Source organism: Chroicocephalus ridibundus, chromosome 2 (assembly GCF_963924245.1).
Source record: "Chroicocephalus ridibundus chromosome 2, bChrRid1.1, whole genome shotgun sequence".
NCBI classification, from domain to species: domain Eukaryota; kingdom Metazoa; phylum Chordata; class Aves; order Charadriiformes; family Laridae; genus Chroicocephalus; species Chroicocephalus ridibundus.
The window spans coordinates 15348883-15373101 of NC_086285.1; the positions used below are offsets into that span (position 1 = coordinate 15348883).

A 24219-nucleotide genomic window follows, 5' to 3' on the forward strand; every position below is an offset into this window, starting at 1 on the left:
AGAGGTCTCAAATGAGTGTGGGTATATGAGGGATCATGTTATCCACTTTGGGCTTTAAATTTGATATTGACTTACGTATAAAAACTCCTTTGAATGATTGAAGTTGTGTTTTTAAAAATGGTATTTTTGTGAGCAATTACTTCACCCACAAGAGTTTGGGATACTTGAGTCCATTTGACTTATTCCTCTAATGATATATTGGGAATAGAGTGACACTATTTGAATTCCATTTAAGTCAAATATTAGCTTGCCAGTGACTTTGCTTAAGCTGTATGCATCTTAGTTTGGAGATGCTCTCTCTGTGTTGGGTACAAGGGTTCTGTATCCTTGACTGTGATCTCTAACAAATTGTTCAAGAGACATTCCCTTTTGTCATCTGAGGCTTATTTTGCTATAATTTTTAGAAATTCCAGTGTCTGTACACGTTCAAACACTTCGGGTGGCAAAGCATGTTACCTGCCTATTACTGTGCAGATGTTTTGTTTATATGTACACTCAAAATTTGCCCTCATAACCCACTTGCCTTAGGGCCCTTGTATGCATTTCAGAATCCCTGAGAGTGGCACCAAGGAATAAATCAGTCCTATTACATGTGTGGGAAGCATACAGACTGGGTAGCATGCATTCAGACACTGCCTTTTTAGAAATTCTAGGTCTGACACTGCTAGTGTACAGATATGTGTGTTCTTCATTTGTATGCAATCAGATGTTCTAGAAGAAAAATGACAAAATAATATACTAATATATTGACAAAGCTTGGGGGAGATTGACACAAAAGAATTTTAAAATGAGAAAGAAGAGGGTATCTAACAACTTAATTCTTAAAACCCTGAATGTGAAATTGCATCATCTTTGGGTTTGTTTTGGGTGGGTTTTTTTTGTATTTTTTATTGATGTAAACTTGTGTTGTGTCCTGACAGCTAGCTCTTGATATGTGGAGAAAATTAATGATTGAGCCACTGCAGGCCATCCTTATTCGGATGCTCCTCCGAGAAATAAAAAAGTGAGTGCTTGATTATTTTTTGCTTTTACACAATGTGGGGGTATTGCACTTTTTACTTTGAAAAGTCTGGGGACTTTGACCAAATTCTTTTATGAGGCAGCTTCTTACCTGGTGATGGTGTTCTATCAGCTTCTCTCTTTGTATCTACATACTTGTGGTTTGCATGTGTAGAAAAAAAACTCTGAAAAGAAAATAGTTAATGCACTGTAACCCGAGGTTAGTGATCTCTTCTGTTTCAGCAACCCTTCTTATCCATGGGATTGGGGAGTAGTTAATATAATTCTCCAGGTACCATAGGATGCCTTTTGCATTTTTCTCCACCTTATACTGACTGCTTATGGCTTCTGTGTTGTCAGTAATCTTAAGGACTGGGACTTATGCAAAGATTTGCTGAAGCCAGAAAAGTTATGTCGCTTTGTATGCGACTCAAAACAATTCTTGCTTATCTGCCAGGAAGACTAAGGTTCTGGGTTTCTGTTGTTCAGATGAGTGACTTCACTTAACATTCTTGGTGCTTTACTTGAAGGAAATGGAAATAATAATTTTTTTGCACTTTGAGTCAGTTTATTATTTTATTTCTGAATAACTTTGTTACTTTTAAACAAAGATCCAGGTTGTTACAGGGCTTGGGGCTTTTTAAGTTTTGATTTAAAGCCTTTATACTGTTTAACTAGAAAAGGATCTGTTTGTTTATGAATAAACAGAAATTTTGAAATATACTACAGACCTTGTGTATAGTTGTAAGTTCCATCAGTTTCTACACTTTTACTGCTGTGTAGTGTAGCTCTGCAATGGCCTAATGACTGGTTTTTGGTTTTTTGTTTTGTTTTGTTTTTTTTTTTAACGTGATTGCGTGCCTGACTCAGGTGACCAGGCTAGTGTAGGTAAACTGAGAGAGTGAGGTAATTTGGCTGATTGAGGTTCCTTGAACATGCACTTGGTCAGAAAAAAGTTGTATTTATAAGGCATTAAAAAAATGATTATAATATTATAACTTTATTTTTTCCTTCCTGAATTACATTTCTGACAACTAAGTAACTGATATGGTGACCCTCTCAGGTGGTATTTCTGAAGCCAGGAAGTAATTATTTGCTTTCAGTTGTTCAACCATGCTTCCTTTGTAACCAGTGCTAATATTGGTTTATCCATATGTTTACTATAACAGTTTATTTTTACTAAATTAATATTGCTTAATTTATGGTGAAGAAGATTCTGCTTTGTCACATTAAGCACAGTGACATTGAAGGCTCGTTTTAGTCAATCTGTGTATTTCACTGGTGGATGGGAGTGGAAATCTGTGTTAAAACTGTTTTCAACAGACATCTGATGCCTCTTACAAGTAATGGTATGTATATACCTTGAGACTGACTGCAGACCTCACAAGGGTATTTAGATGAAGACTGTCACTGGCTCCATGGGATGTTAGATCTTAAGACTGTAACAAGTTGACATTATTTGTTATTAAACCATTTGGAAAGTTTTTATTTAAAACTTGAGTCATTGTCTGTAATGGTTGGGTCTGTATTTTTCCCCCCTTATTAAGGTTTTTTCTGTGTGATGTCAAAGAAGTTAATTCAACTCTGTTTCTCAAAATGTACGTCTAATAATCTGCCTATCATGTAACGAACTGTATAGAGAACTATAAGAGAGAACTTATTATAGCTGTTCTTGCTGGTATCATTAAATGTTGGGCTTGCTACAGGTATTCTGAGGATGGCCTTTGCATGTAACTATGGGCTTGTTGCTGTTCTTTGATCTGATTCCAGTGGTCAGTACATTTTGTAAGAGGCAATTTTAAAGAATTTGCTGCAAACGGATGCTAAATGTCTTTTAGCATTGAGTTCAGCTATTCAGGGATTAAACAATGTCTTTGAAGGAACAGGTATCAATAAGCTACATCTATCAGAGGTGCAAGAATATGCATGGGAAGTTTATTACCTAAAAAATTAATAAAATTACTAATACATGTATATACTTAGAAACCTCTCGATTAGATGCCTTCTTAAGTGTGTGCATGGTTCAATTTATTAAAATGTTTTACAAAATAATTAAAATTTAAATAGATGGGACAGTTGAACTTCTTATAACCAGAAGATTTTGCATAGTATACAATATTGTACAACATTGTAGGCAACTAGTTGCATATAAAAGTATGTTTATTACTGTACTGGAAAAGGCAGGGGGAGCAGAGCCACAAACTTTGCTTTCAGGTTTTGTTTTATCAATGTATTTAACTGGAATTTCAAAAAGGCTTCTGACTCAAATCTTGAACACATCTACTTTTTAGAAGCTATAAACTTGTGCCATACGCTATACATTTAAATTAACAATAAACTTTTTTGGCACATGAAAAATAAAGTACAAGTAGTGACTTGTGGTTCAGCTGAACAAGAGGGCTAAACTGATCTAAGAGTTTGCTGATGCCGAAAAGGAGCAGGCTGTGCGCTAGTGCCTTTCTTGTGCTGAATTTGGTGCTCATCTAGTCCCTTAGTGAACCAACTCAACTGCTAATATGACAGAAAACCATCTTGGCTAGTATTTCTCCAGATTGGCATGATGAGTCAGTTCAGCAAAGAATTAGATGAGTGCCAAAGCAATGCAAGAGAGATAGAGGCCTGTGACTGAGCAAAAGGGAGCAGGATTAGCTCCCTTGAACAGCAAATAATTGTTAAATCACTTAAGCCTGTCTTGTCTGACTACACTCCTCTTAATATAGAGTTCTGAATATAACACACTTTCTTCCCCCTCCCTCTAGCCCAAGCACTCCTCCTACAAGGCAAGCTGAATATCAACTTACGCATTTTTGTTTCAACACAACAGGAAGCCGACAAGATCTCGAATTGTGAGAAAATTCATCTATGAAATTCTTAAACAGAAATAATTTGGAAATATTCAGGTGCTATCTCAAATGACAGTGTGATTAGTACAGACTAACCAGGAGAGGCTTCTCTACTAAAGATAACTAACACTTTCTAACTAACTGAACCTATTCCTGTCTAAGCTGATACATTATTTATACCATTTGTTTGAAAGGAAAGCTATTGGAAGTTAATAACTCTTTAAAAAGTGTTCAAAACAGGCTCTTCTAGTTCACTGTGAATTCTGTAGCTAATTGGTCTTGATAGACCATTGGTCTGACACAGCAGAGCACTTCTTTTGAGTGATGGAATCTTCTTTCAATGAATACGATATTTATTACTGTAACATAAACTTTAAATATGTTCTGTGGGGCTATAGTAGTACACTGGATGATACATGTTAAACTTCCACTGTTAGCTTTAGTCTTAAGATAGGAGCAAGATGGAGTTAATATAAAACAGCACAATGTCCTTGAGCGTGTGTTTTGTAGTTTTCTCCATTTCTTTTGAAAAGAGAAACTCATAATCAGCAGAATTAGTGAAACTTGTATTCCTAGCGCTTTACCTTTTTGTCCAGGCTGACAACCAAACATCATCATTCTCTTCTATCCTCCCAACATGTCCTGTGATATCCCCACTTCAAACCATGTGGCAGCTGCTCTGTAGCTGTATGCATCTATATTGTTTGCTGACTGCTGCCAAGAAGGAAAATATGCACTTAATAGGCTTCCACCTTGGTGGGGTCACCAATTTATCTTATTTTAGTTTGGCAGATGCTCTTACTACTACAACTTTAATGAAAATCATCTTTGAAAATTCTGTAGCTTCTGAAACTTCTGTCAAATTCTGTTGAAACTAGCCATTTGCGTTACAAATTCTTGGGAGTGGAGTGGCATTGGTGTGAATAAATAACTGAAGGTGCTGCCGAAGTGGAAATAATGCTAGTTTTGTGATATATACTATTTATCACATAGGTTCATGATTAAGTTCGTAACACAGTTCTGACAATAAATTTTGTAACTACTTTGCTGTAAATGTATCGTACCTCTCCTGTGAAGACAGGTGGAGAGAGTTGGGGTTCTTCAGCCTAGAGAAGAGAAGGCTCCAGGGAGACCTTATAGCGGCCTTCCAGTACCTAAAGGGTGCCTACAGGAAAGATGGGGGGGACTTTTTACACAGGCATTTAGTTACAGGACAAGGGGTAATAGCTTCAAACTGAAAGAAAGTAGATTTAGTTATAACGAAGGAATTCTTCACCATGAGGGTCGTGAGACACTGCAACGGGTTGCCCAGAGAAGTTGTGGATGCCCCATCCCTGGAAGTGTTCAAGGCCAGGCTGGATGGGGCTTTGAGCAACTTGGTCTAGTGGGAGGTGTCCCTGCCCAGGGCAGGGGGCTTGGAACTAGATGATCTTTAAGGTCCCTTCCAACCCAAACCATTCTATGAATACTCACCCACTGAGGAAATGTATGTTAAGCTACTAAACATTCTGCAAGGGTGGGGGAAAAAATGTGGAGAGTGGTCATCTGTGTTTAAAAAAAAAAAAAAGTTTATATGATCGTGGCAGTTGTACCAAACTTGTCATTTGAATGGCAACTGCATCCTCACTACCTATGTTTAAATCCTCTGAAGATGATTTAAATTCTTTGTCTTTGTTATGTACTACCAGCTACCTATGCCCTCTGGCCTCTGCTTCAAAAGCCCATCTCCTCCCTTGCAGCTTTTCCATGGAGCGTCTGCCTCCTTTACTTTTACAGCTTTTTTCCTAATGTTATGTTCATCTTTGAATCCCCTGGGCCTGACCTTTGCTGCCCTTGTTTCTTCCTGCATCTGCGTGAAGTGGCGTGTGAACCAAGCAGAGGGGAGCTGAGTCTTCATCTGTTATTACAGTAATTTTTCTTGTGTTTGTGTCACTGGTATCTTTCCAGGTCCAGAACCTCTCATTCCAGAAGCGGACTGGACTGCTTTGTAATATGCTTACTTTTTAGTTATGTAGTTTCCTGCACTCCATGACACGGTGCTGTGTTCACAGGCTGCATGCGTCCTGCAGCTTACTGTGGTCCTGGTCCCCTCTGGGAGGGAGCTGGGTCCAGTCCCTGGTCTGGTGTAACCCTTCTTCCCTTCTGTGACCTGCTGCTGCCATCATATAACCAGACCCAGCAGAGGGACATTGGCAAGAATGCAGGGTGTGATTACATGGACCCAAACTCAGACTTATTCCATTGGTTCAGCTACCAGAACCAGAGGAAACCTTCCTGTTGCCCAGGGGGGAAAAAAAAAAAATAAAAATCAGGCCATCCCTGCTGGAGCAGTCACCTGTTAGGTTAGCTCATTTGTAACGGGTGACCAAGCTGCATAAACCATACAGTGCCTGTTTGTCATCTGTTAGAGAGCTAGTTCTTTCCATCCATCATGAGCTTAATTTTTCAGATCTTAGGACACAGTAGTATTTAAAAGCAATGCACATAATTATCCCACCTCTATCCCTGGAAAGATGATGAAACAGCTTGTTCTGGGCGTCATCTCTAGGCATGTGGAGGAAAAGAAACCTATCAGAAGTACTCAACATGGATTCACCAAGTGGAAATCATGTCTGACTAATCTGATAGCCTTCTATGATGGCATGACTGGATGGATAGATGAGGGGAGGGCGGTAAATGTTGTCTACCTTGACTTCAGCAAGGCGTTCGACACAGTCTCCCACAGCATCCTCATAGGGAAGCTTAGGAAGAGTGGGCTAGATGAATGGACAGTAAGGTGGATAGATAACTCGTTGAAAGACAGAGCTCAGGGGGTTGTGATGAGGGGCACAGAGTCTAGTTGGAGGTCAGTGACGAGTGGTGCTCCCCAGGGGTCAGTACTGGGTCCAGTCCTGTTCGACATATTCATCAATGACCTGGATGAGGGGATAGAGTGCACCCTCAGCAAGTTTGCTGATGATGCAAAGCTGGGAGGGGTGGCTGACATACCAGAAGGCTGTGCTGCCATATAGAGAGACCTGGACAGGTTGGAGATTTGGGCAAAGAGGAACCTTATGAAATTCAACAAGGGCAAGTGTAGGGTGCTGCACCTGGGAAGGAATAACCCCATGCACCAGTACAGGTTGGGCGCTGACCTGCTGGAGAGCAGCTCAGCTGAAAGAGACCTGGGAGTCCTGGTGGACAACAGGTTGAGCATGAGACAGCAATGTGCCCTTGTGGCCAAGAAGGCCAATGGCATCCTGGGGTGCATCAAGAAGAGTGTGGCCAGCAGGTCAAGGGAGGTCATCCTCCTCCTCTACTCTGCCTTGGTGAGGCTGCACCTGGAGTACTGTGTCCAGTTCTGGGCTCCCCGGTTCAAGAAGGACAGGGAACTGCTGGAGAGGGTGCAGCAAAGGGCTACAAAGATGATTAGGGGACTGGAACACCTCCCTTATGAAGAAAGGCTGAGGGATTTGGGTCTCTTTAGTCTGGAAAAAAGACGGCTGAGGGGGGACCTTATTAGTGCTTATAAATACTTAAAGGGTGGGTGTCAGGAGGATGGGGGCCAGGCTCTTTTCAGTGGTGCCCGGGGGCAGGACAAGAGGTAATGGGCACAAACTTGAGCATAGGAACTTCCACCTAAACATGAGGAGAAACTTCTCTACTTTGAGGGTGGCAGAGCACTGGGACAGGCTGCCCAGAGAGGGGGTGGAGTCTCCAACTCTGGAGACATTAAAAACCCATCTGGACGCGTTCCTGTGCAACCTGCTCTGGGTGACCCTGCTCTGGCAGGAGCGTTGGACTAGATGATCTCCAGAGTCCCTTCCAACCCTATGATTCTATGATTAAAAGTGTTGTGAATATATGAATAGTGTGTGGTGTATGTCATACAACAGCTGGTGTGGCTGTTCTGGTAAACCTGCCTAGCTCATGGGCATTCTCTGGAGTTTTTATCAATTACAAACCAAAATGAATGAAATTAGCAAAATTATTTCTACCCCATTCCACCGCAGCCTGGATGGACATATGGTAGTTTTAGGGTTTGAAATATTTTTGCTGGCTTTACTTCTTCCCCCCCCCCTTTAATTTTTTTTTAAAATCACTCGTGTAAATGACTCTCCTGTATCAACATAAGTAGTTTCTTTCAGAGAACTCATTTTATCTTTTCAGTGCAGTCTGGGTAAAGTAAAAGTTCTTATTCTATATACATGTATATGTGTGTCCATATGTATTTAGAAAAGGAAATCCTTTGAAATTACAACTGTTGATCCTTAAGTGTAAATATAGTTCTATAAATCATATTTTAGTCCTATTTAACACCTTAGGAGTTAAGGAATATTTTTTACTTCTTTGTAAATTGGATGTGAAAGGTGGTCTTTTTTAGAACGGTTCATGTTTTAAGAAAGTCTCTGCAGCTCTGAGTGTGGGTCTGTTATTTCCAATCTTTGCAAAGGAGTGAACACTAATGTCTTTAGCATGTAAAACGCTTGTTTTAATTACTTTTGTTTTCAACTGAATGGGACTAAAGATAATATTTTCTTCACTTGAACTTGCTCATTTAAAGCTAAGAACTTGACTGGAAAACGTGAGATTTTCCTCTTCCAATATATGATTAAAAATTGTGACAATGCACCGAGTATGTTATTTGTTACACTTGACCTCTACATGTTGAGTAGCAGATATTCAGAAGAGAAAATATGATGTTGGCAAAAAAATTTTATATTTTTTTTGGCAGGATTGTGAAGGTAATCTATTTGATAAAGGCTACAGATGCAAGATGGAACTTATTGTAACTTCTAAAGTACTTGCTTAGAGTATGTAATTTGGAATACCTATATCCTGAGCAAACACTTGGAAATTTCATGACCTGCAAATGCTTTTGAATAGTTTACAAATTGCTATCTCAACAATTTAAAAGTAGAGGAGAGAAAGAGTGCATTTTTATTTTAAGATTATTCTTCTTCAGTTTTGCCTGTCTAAGCAGAAGAATTTACTGGAAAATGTTTTCATCCAATATTATTTCATTTGACTATCAGATGAGTTACGTTAGCTACCTACATTCTCATGACTCTTTGCTTTGCCTGTTTCAGTGATCGCTGTGGAGAAGACCCAAACCAGAAAGTAATCCATGGGGTTATTAACTCCTTTGTTCATGTTGAACAGTATAAGAAAAAATTCCCCCTAAAGGTAGATACACACTTCTGATTTATGCTTTTAATTTTGAATGTTAATCTAGTATATGTATTATTTGTCCTTTAAAAAAATTTCTCCCTTTTAGTTTTATCAGGAAATTTTTGAGTGTCCTTTTCTGAATGAAACAGGGGAGTATTATAAACAAGAAGCTTCAAATTTATTGCAAGAGTCAAATTGCTCACAATACATGGAGAAGGTAAGAGATTTTTCTGTACATGTGCAATAAGTAAAATCTAATATTATCAATTTACTGATGATACACGTCTGTACAGTTCCCATAGTTGTTCTTTGTTGTACGCTTTCATGCAGTTTAAACTGTGCTTTTTTGGAGGCATGGTTAATCTGAATATAAAGTACAAACCTTGTCTATGGATGGACTGTCAGCTTCAAAATATTTCATAATAAATGATATGAGTCACATGAAAAGCAAAAAGAAAACTAAAACAAACCCAACCATCAACAACAACAACAAAAACCCCAAAAAACTAACACAAGATAGAAGAGTTGAGGAGAAGGCTATGAGATTGCTGTTAACCATAAGGAGCATAAGCTAGTGGTTTCATAACTGAGGTGAAATTCAGGGACAGGCTAAGACTTCAATTAAACCAAAAGAAACACAGATTCATTTTGTCTATCGTTAGCAGTCTGCAATTGCATTTCTGTCCCTAGGCTCCCCTCATATTCACTGGATAGAAGTACTGTGTTCATGTGACTTTTTTAATGATAACGCTGATTTCCTTCATTGAAGTTATAAAGAGATTTTTTTTACACCTATACCCTTTGAGCAGATGTTTATGTACAAGCAGATGGTTTTGTAACAGTAAAGAGATTCTTATATAATTAGGTATTGTGGTAAAACTTTCTCAGAAGGAATAACGAGTGTGGTAGGAGAAATTGGGGAAGACTGGTCACAAAGTTGGAGGGAAGACGAAATTTTGAGAGGAGAACTACTGAGTGCTATTAGATGTCTAGTAGTGACTGAGCCTCGTTAGCACTCAGAGTAGAAGATAGTTCAGCAACAGCCTGATTCAAAAGAGAAAGTTTCATTTTTCAGCATCCCAGACAAGTTCTTTTATTAACTTGTTCGTGTCTCTCATTCTACATACTTATACCCTTGTATATTGATGGTTCTATATTGGTTGCTAGTATTTCATCAGCTCTCAATTTAAAAACTTGTCTGTAGGTTTTAGGTAGATTAAAAGATGAAGAAATGCGGTGTCGGAAATACTTGCATCCCAGCTCATATGGCAAAGTGATACATGAATGCCAACAGAGAATGGTAGCTGATCACTTGCAGTTTCTACATGCAGAATGTCACAACATTATCAGACAAGAGAAAAGAAGCGGTAAGTCTCAATGGTCACAAAAAGTGTGAAATGGTTTTTGTTGTATTCATTTAGCATTGCAGTTTACTATCTCCATTTAGTGACCTTCTGTGCGCCTAAGCATTTTCAACTAATATATGTTACTTATGTAGAAAGCCCAATTAAACCCTGAATGACATTTTTCTTTTACCATGTAATTCCCTTTCATCCTTCCAAATATATAGTCAAAACCTTCTTTTTACTGTTAACAACCCTTCATTGGGCCAATACTCTTTCTTTTTCCTTGTCTTAGTCGGCTTAAAAACACACCGAAGTCCTGTGTCCTGTAGAATTGATCATATTTTATGCTTGTGTTTTCATTTGTAAACCAATGGCTCTGTCTTTACAGATTTCATCATCATTTGACAGGTCAGGATTATAAAATATTTTGCCTTCTTTTCATAGCCACTTTTCATTGTCCTGAATTTTTTGTGACCTCTCTTCCCAAATCATTTTTACAGAAGCAGATGCTTTTATAGTTATATTCCCCGCCTGACTAAAAAAAATTATGCTTCCTGATGACTACGTGCCTCTTATCCTTGAAAGAATGCTTATTCTTGCATGGAAGATGGTATCTAGTATGTGAAACAAACTATTTTCACAGTCAAATTGTATCTAATAATAGTGTTCAGTTTCCAGAGGGTTTTGGAAATTTGATCAGAGCTTGGATCCATTTTTTGAAAAAAAAAAAAAAAAAAAAAAAAAAAAAAAGAAATCATAAAATAGCAGTTGCTTATTTACAGCTTTTCTAACCTGAGAAAAATTTCAAGCCACCACTGGAGGATAACAAAAAGTTGGGAAGATATCTGCACTGATTTTAGTCAGTTGCTGCTAAGGGAGATTTAGGGAGGCCAAGGATTAAAATAAACTGGCACAGTACTTTTCCATCCTTGCCTGCCTCTCCTCTTGGGGTCTCTCTAAATAAACAGTATTGGAAGAGTGAAGTAGTCACAGTGGCAGTACTCAGTAAATACTGATATTATCCCTATTCTTTCCTCTTTTTCTTTTGTCAGTGATTCAGTATATGTTAATTTTTTTTTTCAAAACAGTTGGTCTTGTTTCAGTCTTTGAAAAGTTCTGTGTGAAATTATGATACTGTATTAAGTGTTGATTTTTAGTGTTTCTAAGCATATTCTATAAAAATGTATCTCTGTTACAGACATGGCAAATATGTATACTCTACTTCGTGCTGTGTCAAGTGGTTTACCTCATATGATTCAGGAACTACAAAACCATATCCATGATGAGGGCCTTAGAGCAACCAGCAATCTTTCTCAGGAAAATGTGAGTTTCCTCAGGCAGCTGAAATTAACTATTTGATTGACATTCCTGATGAAATGTTTACCCTTTTCTTTTTAGTCTATTCTGTTTTGGTTTGTTTTTTTTTTTTCCTTAATTTTGTCTATATGAAATTGGTTTGGAACATTATGGATAAATTGTAATTTCTAATCAGCACACTTAGCTGTGCAACACATATCTATCCTGAGAGCTGATTGTTGTGGTCTAACCAGAAACAACTACAGCTAGCTATTTCTCACTGTTGTTTGTTCAGTGCTGTCATAGCAAGTAGGTCCTTTTGTTCCATGTATGTATTTTTTTTCCTGAATTTCTCTAAGTCAGTGACGTTTGCTGTTCTGGTATGTTAGGAACCAATGATTCCATTTATTTTAATTATATGTTATTTGTAAAGGCTTGACATCATCCTGTCCTGATTTCAGTGTGGTGTTTTCCACTAATAGCTTTGTAGTCTCATATTTTCATGTAATTTCTGAAAATACTGTAGCTTAATTATTTTACTAAAGTGTGTTAAACTTTTTTCAGTTCATATGTATTTAAGTTACTCAATTCAATTTTTGTTCCTCTAGCATTGCTGTTCAGAAACAAACAAGCAAGCTTGCATTTGGCAGTTTATTTGTACACGTATACATCTTGCTGTCAAGATCTGTGCTCACTTTAGGATGGTGGCTTTAGCCATCCAGTGTTTCTGTCTATAATAATACATAACTGTTGTAAATTCACTCTTTTATTGACTGCACAGGAGTGCTTACTCTTCCATCACTCCTGTGCGGATACTGAAAATGGGCTGAAGTCTTCAGTAGTATAGTTTGATTTCAAACTATTTGTAAGTTTCTTGGGCGTACTCTTTCAAACTAATAGTGTCTGCACGGGGAAATGAATGCAGAGCCATGAGGGTGATGAAAATTCACAGCCTTATGTAGATAAACTCAAAATGTGAAATACTTGCTCCACTCTGAGGATTAAGTACTTTGTCATCAAAACATTTTTAATGGATAACCTGAGGATGCACTTGGGGAGTCCGGTGATGCAGCCAGTGCATTGCACGCTCTTGCGTTGCTACCTGCGAGCTTGTCTGCATAGGGTGTCCTCTAACTCATATTAGTCCTTTCTATACAAAATGCTGAAATGTAGCACACTGAATGTGATCAGTAACTGCCCTGCATAGGAAAATTCAAAGGGTTCATCCGGATTTTCTCTCTGAAGTCAACGTATAGGAGAAGCCAAAGTTTATTTTTCAGCAGTTTTTGACTTGATTGCTGCAGTTGCATGTCAGCGTTAATGCTTTGTAAAGGATTTCAGGGTACGATGGAAAAGATTACACAGAATGAGAACGGTATAGACACAAATCTGTGTTTGATATCAAGACTGTAAATGTAGCCATAGACTCTTTATTTCCGAAACATGTTCAAGCACAGTAGCTTAAGAGTACAACAATGCAGAATCAATCCTCTCAAAGACTTAATCACCATGATTTTAACTTTTATCAAAAAGATTAATTAGGAAAAAATGTACAACTAATGTAGATATGTTTGTGTGTAGATAACACTACTTTTCTCATTAACTTTCTTTCTATTTTATCTACCTTTTTTAGATGCCAACTCAGTTTGTGGAGTCAGTTTTGGAAGTACATAGTAAATTTGTTCAACTCATCAACACTGTTTTGAACGGTGATCAACACTTTATGAGTGCCCTTGACAAGGTAACTTTTACTTAAGTAGAAAAAGCATTGGAAAACAAAATGTGGGACCCTCTTTCAGGCTTCCTGGAATTCTTCAGGGCATCAACACATGTTCAAACATAGAGTTCTTATGCAGTTTTTCTAGTTTATAAATGCAATGGAACAAAAGACAATCCAGCATTAGGGGAAAAGATATGTACAAAGGAAACCACTTTAATACTTAAAAGTTTTCTGGAAAAAAAAAGACCTTTCTTTTAATCATAATTCAAAACACAAAAATGGAGGTGACCCATTTAATGTAAATTTAAGTGCAGATAATAAATAGACAAATTGTGGGTTTGGGGAAGTTTGGTAACTCTTACATGCATTTGAACTTGAATTTGCTTGCTGCCATAATGTTTAAACTATGAATGTGATAGTATTACTTACATAGAAGCTTTGTTTAGATTTTTCAAGTTAACTTCAAAGAATGTCTGGAAACTTACATTTACTTCAATCACTGTCACAATAGCTAACTTTTTCCAGGAGAGAACTGCACTTGAAGTTAAATAAGCCTGTTCAGGGAAAGAGGCTTGCTGCTCTTTTATTTGAAATGCATGGCCATGAAGGTATTTAAGATAACAGTTCTAATTGTTGTAAATTTTAATAATAACAATGATAATAATAAAAACTATAGCTAACTTTATTATTATTGTCGTTGTTATTATTAGTAGTAGTATTACTGCTACTAAATTCTGCAAAACATGCAGGGATTGACTGGCTCGTCCTCAAAAAAGAAGTATGTTTTATCTAATCCGTTTACTAATTTCCCACTCTTTCCCATATATCCTTGTATCTTTTTTCCTAGAGAGTGCACTTACTACTTTCCTATCTATAATTTCCTGTCCTAGAATGCATGCATACATTTCATTACTCTTTTGTGGTGTTGACAGTAATTGCAGTTTGTAGTTAGGATCATAGTTTAAACTTTGATCATTTTCAGCCAAGGTTAATCTGGAGAGACATAGTGATGAAGATACCAGTAATAATATCAATAGTAGTTACCCATCTGTATTTGTGATACTGAAAAAAGAATCATTTAGTATTTTAAAACAAATGCTTATTTTAGTACCCTAATGCATTTCTGTCTCAATTGCAATTAATGTCCTGTACCAGAAGGTGGAGTAATATGGGATTGATGACTACATTTGCTGGTACATAGGCAATGTCCTTTTTCCTTAAATACATCAATTCTTCACTTCAGTGACCTTTAAGATTTTAAATATGTACTGTAATAATCTGCTGTCAGTTTTTCATGGTGGATATCAAAACTGTTACTGTTGCCTCCAGTATTATTGTAAAAGAGTGCTTTAAGCTTCAAAGACTCATATTTCTTGTCAAGTCGTGTTCCTTTCTCACAGGGATTCTAGGGACCTATATCAAATATTGGAATGTTGAGGCATTGTACAAGAGAGGTGCTTGTCAGTTCTTCTTTATAACAATAATAATGTTTTCCTTCCATAGAAGGAACTATAATTCCTCGGAGCTATGGTGATGCAATATTTTTCATTCAGTATTAGTTTAAACTGTTAATTTAAATGTGACGTTTAGTTTAGAAACTAATCTTGATTATTCTGAAATCTTTGTTTATAATTTCTAATTCTAAACTGCCATCATCTCCTTCCTTTTCTTTTTCATCATATTCATGTTTTCTTCTACTACCATATTTTTTGTACTGCACTGCTTCGAATTTCCACTTCCAACAATATTTTTTCTCCTCTTTAGTCTATCAAAAAATCCAACAGCCAAAAGATCTTTCATTTCTTACAGTTGTGAGCACACCACATATGTTTTTCAGCTCAAGATACATGCCGTTGATATAAGCTGCTGTTGGTGTGCTGCTGCTCAAATCTGCTTTATTTGCAATTATTCCTCAGTTTCTTTCCATCCATATGTTTTGACCATACATATTTCTGAATACCAAAATCTTCATACTTTACATTTAAGTTTCTAATGAGAATTTAATTTGTTCTCCTGCTTTCTGCCATTAACTTCTGTTCCTCTACTCTTTCCACGTCTTTTAAATCTCAACTTAAAAACGTTAACCATGCCAATTCTCACAGAGCAGTAATTCAAACCCTTTTATTCATCGTTTCTTTTTTTGACCCCCTTTGGTGTAGTTCAGCTTTACAGGGTCTTGGATGGTCTTTGCCCTGAACATTTTTTGATTTCTTCAAATTGCATAAAGTTTTAAGTCATTTGTATTTTTTCTTTTGCTCTTTGTTCCTATGTAGGCTTTGACATCAGTAGTTAACTATAGGGAGCCCAAGTCGATCTGCAAAGCACCTGAGTTGGTAAGTGATATGTATTATTGTAGAAAGTAGTAATACATTTTTATAACTGTCAAATGAATAGGCATCACATGATACCCGTTTCTCACTGACTCAGCCTCAGGTGTGTATTTCAGTAGCAATGAATAACTTGCACACATATTTTGTGGTTGTGGAGATCTGGTGCGTTTGTAATTTTTGATACAGAATTTTGTTTTTTCTGTGAATGTAGTATGTATTGTTTACCTATGAATACAGCCCTTGTAATAGAACATGAGACTGTAGACTGTGATTTATTTCATGCTTTAACTTTTGTGTAGAAGTTTGGAATACCTTGGCGTACATTTGTTCTCAAGCTTGACAAGTAGGTTTGGGTTTGTTTTTTCTTTTTTTAACTTGAGCTGGCCAAGTACTGTGACAACTTGTTGAAGAAATCAGCAAAAGGAATGACAGAAAATGAAGTAGAAGACAAACTTACAAGTTTCATTACTGTTTTCAAATACATTGATGACAAAGATGTATTCCAAAAGGTAACTTTTGATATTCAGTAAATGATAAAATGTTATGTGTAAAGTAGTTATGCTTTTAAAAATCCTCATATCTGATTTTTTTTTTATGCAGTTCTATGCCAGAATGTTGGCAAAAAGATTAATTCATGGTTTGTCTATGTCCATGGATTCTGAAGAAGCCATGATTAATAAACTAAAGGTAATGTAATATTCTTCTAATGCTGAATAAACATAGGAGTATGTAATGTTGAGAGGGAGCAGCAGAGGGTGCCAGAGATAACTTCAATCAGTAGATCCTGTTTCCAGTCGCTGAAAGGAAAAACTAATTTCTTGGTAGTCTATGAAAGGTATATGGCCAAATATCACCTAAGCTATTGAGATATTTATGAGGTTTTTGGTAGTTTTATTAAATGTGTTCAAACAATTAATATTTAAATTCTAAAAGTACCAAGGACTTTCATAAACTAGCTGTCTTTCAATTTTATGAAATAATGTTGTTCATATAAATCAATGTATAGAAATTGAAACTAAGATAAATCTGATCGTTTTCTTTTATGTTTGTCTCCTGTTGTAACTAGAGTTCTCTGTAAATATTATAACAACAATTTTGCTGACTAGTATTTCATATTTTAGTAGTGAGTGTGCATGATTTTATAATAAGTACTGTTTTCACTGTGAAACCTGTTAAAATATTTCTTCACAGCAAGCCTGTGGTTATGAATTTACCAGCAAGCTCCATCGAATGTATACAGACATGAGTGTTAGTGCTGATCTCAACAATAAATTCAACAACTTTATCAAAAACCAGGACACGATTATAGATTTGGGAATTAGTTTTCAGATATATGTTCTACAGGTACTAATGTATGTTTATTACTATTGAGTTATTTGTACTTAATTTTTTGTGTTTTGATAACAAGTGAACAATTTTTCTAACTGTGAATACTTCTCATATGGAAACTGACACCTTGTGATCATAGTGGACTAAGCTATTTTCCTAGTATTTCTTTTTAAAATTAACCCACTAGCACACTAAACAATAGTGATGTAAAATGCTTTGTGTTCTTGTCTTGAATTAATATCTCTGTGGGGCATGCACAATGAGCAGTAAAACTGCTGTTGTAAATTGAATATCTTATAGCATAATATGCTCTATAGATCTGTCTAATAGTGTTATTTTTTCTTAATGTATATGTTGTATGAAAATGTTAATGTTTTTATTTTTCCTGATACCTTTAGGCTGGTGCATGGCCTCTAACTCAGGCTCCTTCTTCTACATTTGCAATTCCTCAGGAACTGGAAAAAAGTGTACAGATGGTAGGTTAGTAGGAGGCTTCTTATAAACATGTGGAAAATGTAAAATAACTCCAAATAAAAGATAATCACTCTGACAGAGAAAAACCTGAGCTGCTTCATTTTGTTTGTAAATCATGGCTATCCTGTTTCCAGTCCATGTGAAATTTGAAAGGGTGACCCAAATGGCATACTGAATTGATGTATGTATTTGCATAGCTTTTCTTTATTTTTCATATCTCTCTTCTACACATCCTGATTGATGAGGGAGGTACTAATAAATACAATCAAATGAACCAGGGTGATTCTTAAAACCAATTCCTGATATTTAGATAAAAGAAGATTTTCTTTCTAATATTAAATCTGAACAGATTTAATGGCAGATTTCAATGCAGACACGTTTCTTGTCCCGTATTTCTTCTCCTGTATGGCTTATAGGAGCCATTCAAAATCAAGCTTTGTGCAAACTTCTTTAAAGCTAACTTTACAAATTTTCAAAGCAGGAAAGGTTTTACTTTGGCCAAATATTCTCTTTTTATGTGAATATTTTTGCTTTGTGGAAGTGGAATATTTTATTACTTTTGATTACATTATTGTGTTCTAAATGTTACCTGTAAATGTTTGTGTTAAAATACAGAATATGTGTGTTGACCTTTGCTAAAGTGTATGTAATGGTGAAGTACATTTAGGCAATAAAAATTTCACATTATTGGGCATAATGGATTTTTAAAGCAGTTTTTATACCTCAAATTGCTATCTGATGTAAATTATAGTGGCAAATGACTGTTTCTGCAGTAAAGGAGCATTTTCTTGTTTCTTTCAGATAGAAAGTATGAAAGCAAAATTTCTGAATTTTTTTCTTAAAAAAAAAAAAGGCAGCTTAAATACTAAAACTAAGGTTTAGCAAGCACTTGCCAATATATGCAGTCTGATTTCTTCCTCTTGGCTAATATGTGGGATTAGGGTCAGGTTTATATTTTATATTTTCTGTTGGATTTTCAACCAAATTTCAGTTATTTTCAGAGGACATCCAAAAGAATGCTGTAGCTACTAAAATGCTACTAAACCCCCCCATTTTCATATTTCTTCTTACAATCAAAGTGATCAGACTTTTATAACATATGTTAAAATAAAATCTTGATTTTTTTTTTTTTTTCTTTTCCCACAAACCTTGCCATAAACTTCCACTTTAGTCTTTGAAGAAATTCTTCTTTTTCTTCCTGTCAAAGTAACTTTTCTGCATCAGTTTAGCCCACAGAATGAGTAAGCTGGAAGCCGTGTCCTCAAAAGGTTCTTTAAATATTCTGGAATATCTTTAATTATTCTTCAAAATCTTCTGCTTCCTTTCATTTCCTAAGGCTTATTCTTATTCTCTCTCCATTGCTTGCTAGTTTCCAGGAATGGCAGGATTGAAGGATTATATATAATATGAGAATAAGATGACCTTGCTGCTTCTCTCTATGTTTGATTTTTCTTATCGCAGTCCACAGGTCACTTATGCCCTTCCTTCTCTTATCCTTTGTTGATGGAAATAACATTTAAATATGCATAAATAAGCTTTGAAAGAATCTTCTAAGAATTGCATTCCTAGAGTTTTCTGGAAAGTGGTCCCATTTAAAGTAGCCAGACTTACACACTTCAGTGCCAGATTTCAAGCTGCATAGCTAATTTTCACTTGCCTAAACCCAAAAATTTAATTTCTTAAAGAGGAGAGGAATTTTTAGGTTTTTTTTAAGGCCTTTTTTTGTTTAGAGGTAACTTTTTTTCATATTCCTGTTCTGCTGTATGTTTGTGTGTATTTGTATTATTTAAATATTAGGGAAAAATGCTTCCCAGAATGACTGACATAGCACTTCTCATAATGACAATAAATTAATGTAAAAATCAAAAAAAGGAGGAAGAAATTAGCATTACTACTAATGCTAGTTTTGCATATAAGATTTTTAAAATACTGCGTTTGAGGGAATGCTTCAATTTTTGGGTGTCAGCACAATGAGACATTACTTCCTAAATCATAAATGTGTGCTGCTTTCTGAAAATAGGTTTTGGAAGTTTTCAACAGAAATTTGAGTATCTGTAGTCACTTCTGGATTCTGAGATGTTTGCAAACCATGTAGTTGTGTCTAGCCTGAAACACAAATTGGAAGGCAGCAAAAACTGTGCCCACTTTCAAGGTTGCTCTTTTGGAATTCCCCCTAAAAATATGTTCAGGAATGTAAGATGAGATCTGTTATGAAAGTCAATGTGTAGCTGACTGTGGGAAATACCTGTTAACTAAAAGTTTATGGTTTTTGAAGGATGCTGTTTAAAAAAAAAAATCAGTAAAATGGATTTTCTGAATTGATTTTAAATAGGATATCAAAGTCACGGAATGCAAAATGATTTCATCACGGTGAAAAAATAAAAATACACTTGTTTTTATATGGAGTTGGAAGGAATAGAATAATAAAACCTAACAACATTGATAGCTAAAACCTCTTAGAAATTCTTTTAAATTCAGTAGAGTTGATGCTGCTTTGGAACACTGTTTAACTACAGTATTTTGTGCTTTGAGAGTATGAATGTGTCAACAATTCATGTAGTCCTCGAGTGATTTGTTAATATTAATATGTTCAAGTAGTTCAGTAAATTACTGATGTTCAGTCATCACCCATATTCTATGGGTGATCAATCAAATGATTGATCTGCAGTGTTTGCATCCAATATGGTGAACATAAAACCAGTATTCACTGGGGTGGTAGAGTGGTAATAAACTATTGTAAGTAGGTATATATGTGACTAATTGAAGTTCATTTTGTTTTGCAGTTTGAATTATTTTACAGTCAGCATTTTAGTGGAAGGAAGCTTACTTGGTTACATTATCTCTGTACAGGTAAAAATAAATGCGTTGCTAAGCTTATACGCTATACAACTAACAGTTATTGTTTAAAAGTCCTTTTCAAATGGCAACAGACTTTGGAGTTGGAACATGATGTTGCACATAAAGTCAACTGACTTATCTTGCATTATAAATTAATTTAATATTTGCTGCTTAGTATTTCCAAAAGTTATGTTTTGTAAACTTGCATATGTTATCTGTGATTTATTAAATCCAAGAAAAACTAGTTGTACACTTTTAAATACAAAACAGCACTGCAGAACTGCTGAGTTAATAACAATTGCCCTGAAATTGTTTCTGTGCTATGAGATGACTCTTAGCTGAATACTAAATAATTTTAAGAATGCATATTATAGTGAGTAAAATACCCAGATATGCAAATATCTAAGTAAATACATATATATATATATTTACTTACATTTGTATTTCCTATATAGAAATACATGTGTAAAAAAACATCCTAGAAGAGATATATAAAATTGTAGCTTAGTTTAGTAAATATTACTCAGTTGCATTTTATTTCAAGTGCTTTCAGCATCAGGCTTTAAGGACTGAGCACCACAACATATTACATGGAGGTGAAAACTAGACTAGCATACAACAATATAAAGTAATGAAAATCTAGTTCTGATGACAGAAGGTAGAAGGTTGCCATTAACTCATATTCACCTTCACACAGAAAATCTAAATCTGCTTTCAGGCAGACTTCGGTGCTTTTCATCTTTTTTCTTTTTTTTTTTTTTTTTTAATTTCAGTGGAATTTAAAGAATATAAGAATATAGTGAAAAAGCATTAATGGACAAGTCTCTTATTTTGTTTTTAAATCATTCCTTGGAACAACTTTCCTGTAATAACTATTCTGTGATTCTGTGTAAGCTATTAATAGTTAAAGTTTATGCATTGCAATGCATTGAGGCTGTTTGGAATTTCCTTTTTTTATTGCTATAAATTATATTGCATTATTCAAATTCAACACTGTAGGTTTCCTTTTTTTCTTGAAAATACTATTGTTCTAGTGTTCATAGTTAATCAGAGGGCAGACCACATTCTATATGTGTAAACTCACAATATCAGTTTTCATCTTCCCATTCCAGGTGTTAAATGCATACTTAATGGTGAATTGCAGGTCTGGAAATGTACGAGGACCTCTAGTAGTTGGACTTTAGATGACTTTTCAGCACATTCATCAGTTTATAAAATACTATTTGTATCATTACAGGTGAAGTAAAAATGAATTATTTGTGCAAACCTTACGTAGCCATGGTGACAACATACCAAATGGCAGTGTTGCTTGCTTTCAACAACAGTGAAACCGTCAGTTACAAGGAGCTTCAGGATAGTACACAAATGAATGAGAAGGAACTGACAAAAACCATCAAATCCTTACTTGATGTCAAAATGATCAACCATGACTCAGACAAGGTATGCAGTAACGATATAAAAAACTTCCATGTTTTCAGGCTTGTGATTCTAGTATTTGTTGAGGGCTTTTTTAATATAAAAGGATCCACAGTTTGCCTTTTTTTTGTCTGAACTATTATTGACCCTTGTGAACAATTATAAATCTGTATTTATAAGAAAAGAGACAGGAGGAAGTAGACTATCTGTGTCATACAGGCTCTGTGTGCCTGTAACAGACAGCATGATATGCTGAAAAGGTGAGAGCGCTCGGGCTCTATTGTTTCTGTTGCATTTAATCCATGTGGCTCTAGAATCACTGCTGTTGGAAGGGAATACTCTTTAAATACACCACTTTCAAAGTTGTACTAAATCATAGGAAGGAGCCTGAATAGTAAACCGAAGAGTTTTACAGAGATCCTAAAAAAAATTTGTGGGATAAAGAGACTGAAAGTAACAGCAACCATGTTCTTCCTTGCTGACAGGTTACAGGAGGAGGAAGGAGGAGGAAAGGGAGCAAGGAGGGCTTGGTGTGAGGGGGTTTTTGCTGCAGTTTCCCAAACTCTCATTCCATGAGTTTCATGAAATTCCAGTAATATCTGAGCTTTGGTTGTGGTTAAGGCAATGGTTGATACAGGTTCTGTTTCTGACTCTGCCACATACTTCTGTACAACTGATGTGAAACTAGTTACCCGTTTTCCCGTACAGCGAAGGGCACCGATGTCTGTTACGTAAAAAACACTACAGAAGTGCTTACGCACCCCACACAGACCTCAGCACGTGCTGCTAGCTAGCCCAGAAAGCCCGTTATTTAGACAGTATCAGGCCGAAGAATCTGCAATAAGCTGTTCACTTCACTTATGAGAAGAAATCCAAAGCTGCTCTGATAGCTGCTTTTTTTTTAAGCCAGGAAAATATTAGAAAATGGAAAGTGAGTTCACAAGGAAGATCTGATGCTTGTCTGAAGCATAGGACATGCTTTCAATATCTAGAAATAGCTCAGGTTGGAACAGTGGCTGGGAAGATTCCTGTTAAACCATGGGTGAAATACAAAACTGGCAGCTATTACAGAAAACAGCGAGATTTTTCATAATCTTAAAGTTGCCCATTATTTAAAGGGTTTACGTTTATTTACGTCTGTTGTATAAGGTTTGCCCAGTTTCTTTAAGCATATGTTATTACAGAGTGAACGATAAGCTTTCCAACCCTTTTACCTTTTAATGTTTACCACTGCATTTTCTGGTCCTTTAACTTCCAGGCTATTATATTCAGACATCTCTGCTAATTCTGTTTTCTTTGCACTCCATCCAGCAATGTGAAAGCAGATCTGTAGACAGTCTATCAGCTTACTTACGAGTAAGCCAGTGAACTTTAGTGGCTTAAGCAGTGACATTAAATACACTTAACTTCTCTTTACCTGTATCTGAGCCACACAGAGAATTACAATGTATTAAATGTTGTAGTTTGCTTTTGTTTGTTTGTTCTTTTTTGACAGAGGAAGGAGAAAAAAAAACTTTTGTCAAAATCTTTATTGGTTCATTAGAATCATGCTTTTTGAGTTCATGCATAGGACACAATTTATTTTGGTTTATACTCAACCATGTAGGCAGAATAACGCTAAAGTTTAATCTTAGCTTATATTTTTGTAAAGCTCTTGATATTTGCCCTTCTATGTTAAATTTTCTATACTGTGCCTGGATACTATAAAATATTACAACAAATAATATTTGTTGCATAATATAAAGTTGGTATTAATATTGTTTTGAGTATATATTTAGATAAGTATTGACTGTGTTTACTGAAGTATTTGAACCTGAGCCAACCATGGCTTGGTAAAGTTCCAAAGTCTAAGAAGCCCAGTAACTTTATTCTGATGGAAATTGGTAATACTTGTACTTTTTTGCCTGGAAACCGCGAAGATTGGTCAGGTCACCCTGTTAGTTGAATGTAAAAGTGTTTGAACTGCAGGGATTAGTTACTATTTATTGAAAGAAATGGACTTTTGCGTGTAGAAAAGAATGGAGACTCTGATAGGAAAAAAATTAGAAACATACAGATAGATGTGGAACTGTAAAAGTTGCAGTTTGTCAACTGTTTCTGCTATAACATAACAAAATGCTTAGATGTTTTTCCTTGAGTTCTGGAAGGCAACATTAGTAATAGTTGTGAAAGCAGCAGCGCGCTCTCTGGAGATTCTGCCATAAATAAATGCAAATCCTACTTTCTTTGCAGGGAGAAAATGAGTTTAAATGGCGAGTGTTTGCAACTAAGAAAAGCTGTTGAAGTATTAGAACAGAAATTGCTTTGATCATATTGATTTGTTAACAATATTCATGTATGTCAGAGTTCTTTATAGCGTTTTCTAAAATAGAGCTGATTTCTAGATTAGTTAAACTGTAGCTTAAAAAATTGACCTGGTTCAAGTGGCATTTTAGAATTTCCATCTACAAATCTGCTGAAATTATTTGTATGTATGC

General features: G+C 35.8%; 1 protein-coding gene across 3 annotated transcripts in view; it reads left to right on the plus strand.

The window, feature by feature from the left end:
- Positions 1 to 24219, plus strand: part of CUL2 (cullin 2) — a 55703-nt gene that overhangs the window by 20533 nt on the left and 10951 nt on the right. For 2 of the 3 annotated variants that reach the window (XM_063324473.1, XM_063324474.1), the window contains exons 6-19: positions 921 to 1003; positions 3759 to 3845; positions 8912 to 9008; positions 9100 to 9210; positions 10198 to 10360; positions 11538 to 11662; positions 13269 to 13376; positions 15629 to 15688; positions 16066 to 16194; positions 16286 to 16372; positions 16877 to 17029; positions 17413 to 17490; positions 20272 to 20338; positions 21564 to 21766. In XM_063324473.1, coding sequence (XP_063180543.1) covers positions 921 to 1003; positions 3759 to 3845; positions 8912 to 9008; positions 9100 to 9210; positions 10198 to 10360; positions 11538 to 11662; positions 13269 to 13376; positions 15629 to 15688; positions 16066 to 16194; positions 16286 to 16372; positions 16877 to 17029; positions 17413 to 17490; positions 20272 to 20338; positions 21564 to 21766 — 1551 coding nt within the window. The remainder of the gene's footprint in view (positions 1 to 920; positions 1004 to 3758; positions 3846 to 8911; positions 9009 to 9099; positions 9211 to 10197; positions 10361 to 11537; positions 11663 to 13268; positions 13377 to 15628; positions 15689 to 16065; positions 16195 to 16285; positions 16373 to 16876; positions 17030 to 17412; positions 17491 to 20271; positions 20339 to 21563; positions 21767 to 24219) is intronic. The other variant, XM_063324475.1, reaches the window with a different exon arrangement.